Raw genomic sequence first — 1,786 nt, forward strand, 5'->3', positions numbered from 1 at the left:
ACAACTTGTAGCTCTGATGAGATTAAAAATCATCCCTGCTTGAGTGGATTTACGAGACACTTCGTAGACCAAAATTATTATTTCCATCCGCAGTGCGATAAGTATAGTGGTGAAATTACTGCAGATGCTAAATGTTAGATTATGTGTTTATATCATCATATTTTTACAGATGATGGATCGATTATTAGAAAAAGTCTTGTTGGAGGACAAGAGGTTCTCGTCGAAGAACAAGCCGAGCAGGAAGAAGCCGAGCAGGAAGAAGCCGATCAGCTAATGGTGGTGGATACAAACATCGAGAGTGACTGTTCGAACAGCAATGATTGTCCGATGAACCTAGAGAGGAAAATACGCAATGAGGAAATTCTTATAGAGGAAGTACGGAAACGACCACCTCTTTGGAACTTTAAATTGCACATTTCCGAAAGGGGCGCCCGTACTAAGGAGAAGCTGTGGGAAGAGATTGCTGTTAACATGAAAGGTATAACATTTTTTAATTGAGGTATGAGAGCCATGTCTGTTACAAATGTATTTATCGCGTTTTTGTCCTTAGGAGAAATGACTGTAGGTCAGATCAAAAAGAAGTGGAAGTCATTGTCTGATATGTTCAGGAGACAACGCAAAATTCACAATCAGCCTAGTGGTTCTATGGCTATCAAAAAAGTAAAATGGCTTCACTACGAAAAGCTTAGTTTTCTACACGACATGCAACTTGAAAACGTGTATGTGTAAATGCACTCTCATACGTTTTATATAAATGTAGTTTGTACAGTGGTTAAAATGTTATTAGTTTAACCTCTTTCTCTTTTAGGAGGATATCGAACATTGCCGATCTCTCCAACAGTTCGGACGTTTCGCAAAGTAGCAAAGATGCATATGTCGATGACCGCAGTAGCAGTACGTCGCGAAATAGTAGACGTACAACACGTAAGAATATTTCAATTATAATTGTATTAATTACTGTTTAAGAAATGCATGCGCTAAAATCACTAATTATGACGTTCTTATATTTTTAATAAATGTCAGTTTTGTAAAAAATATTTATACATTGTACTGAAACATTTGTTACAATAAATAATTTCATTGTAACAATGTTTTTCTGAGTGTAGATATCTTACATATATTGGCTGCGTTCCGAAATTGTCTGCCAGTACTGAAAATCTATAGTTCACGTTACGTATACTGTAGATTTTCAGTACAGTCAATTTCGGAACACAACCATTGTAAGTCAAAAATAACACATTGATTTCAGAAAGTGAAGGGTACGAGAGGTCGGTCGAGCCTGGACCATTATGGACAGGGTGGAGGAATTAATGAACGATCCCGTATTGGTTGATGTAACTGGAGGCCTGCCCAATGATGAATTCACTGCGTTCGGAATGCTTGTCGCCTCTAAGCTACGAGCCCTCAGTGTGGATGCAAGTGAATCGGCAATGCTTGCAATATTGCAAGTTTTACGTGAATCGAGAAGAAACGATCAGTAGTAGATTTGTTTTCAATATTTTTTTAATTTTTATTATTTTTATATTTTTATAATAAAAAGTGTTAGTAAAATATGCAAATCAATTATTTGTGCCTATTAAATTGCCACGGTATTGATCCTTCATTACAAAAGTAATCGCAAAATTGATCACGAATTGCCATGCAGTTTCGTGTACTTGTGTTGGTTCCACAATTAGTAATATCTTGAAATGCGCATCCATCCTCCATTATTCTCTGCCAAGTACCTGGTCGAAAAGTATTTAAATCTGCGCTTTCTTCGTCGATCATATTTAGGGGGACATATACA

At 36.8% G+C, this 1,786-nt stretch overlaps 1 protein-coding gene across 1 annotated transcript; it reads left to right on the top strand.

Annotated features, from left to right (window-relative positions):
* The first annotated feature begins 15 nt into the window (after nucleotides 1-15).
* On the top strand, nucleotides 16-817 carry LOC105559041. The gene is made up of 2 exons (XM_012007053.1): nucleotides 16-478; nucleotides 551-817. Exons 1-2 carry the CDS (start codon nucleotides 142-144, stop codon nucleotides 727-729), a joined length of 516 nt encoding a protein of 171 aa, XP_011862443.1. The 5' UTR covers nucleotides 16-141; the 3' UTR covers nucleotides 730-817.
* Nucleotides 818-1,786: the final 969 nt, after the last annotated feature.

The sequence above is a fragment of the Vollenhovia emeryi genome, unplaced genomic scaffold, assembly GCF_000949405.1.
Source record: "Vollenhovia emeryi isolate VEMERY1.0 unplaced genomic scaffold, V.emery_V1.0 DF946934.1, whole genome shotgun sequence".
Classification (NCBI taxonomy): Eukaryota; Metazoa; Arthropoda; class Insecta; order Hymenoptera; family Formicidae; genus Vollenhovia; species Vollenhovia emeryi.

Bases quoted from the DNA above. Each gene is read 5' to 3' on its own strand.
- LOC105559041 (XM_012007053.1), top strand. From the start codon at position 142: ATGTGTTTATATCATCATATTTTTACAGATGATGGATCGATTATTAGA. The intron at 479-550 runs GTATAACATTTT...TTTTGTCCTTAG, and splicing joins GATTGCTGTTAACATGAAAG to GAGAAATGACTGTAGGTCAG.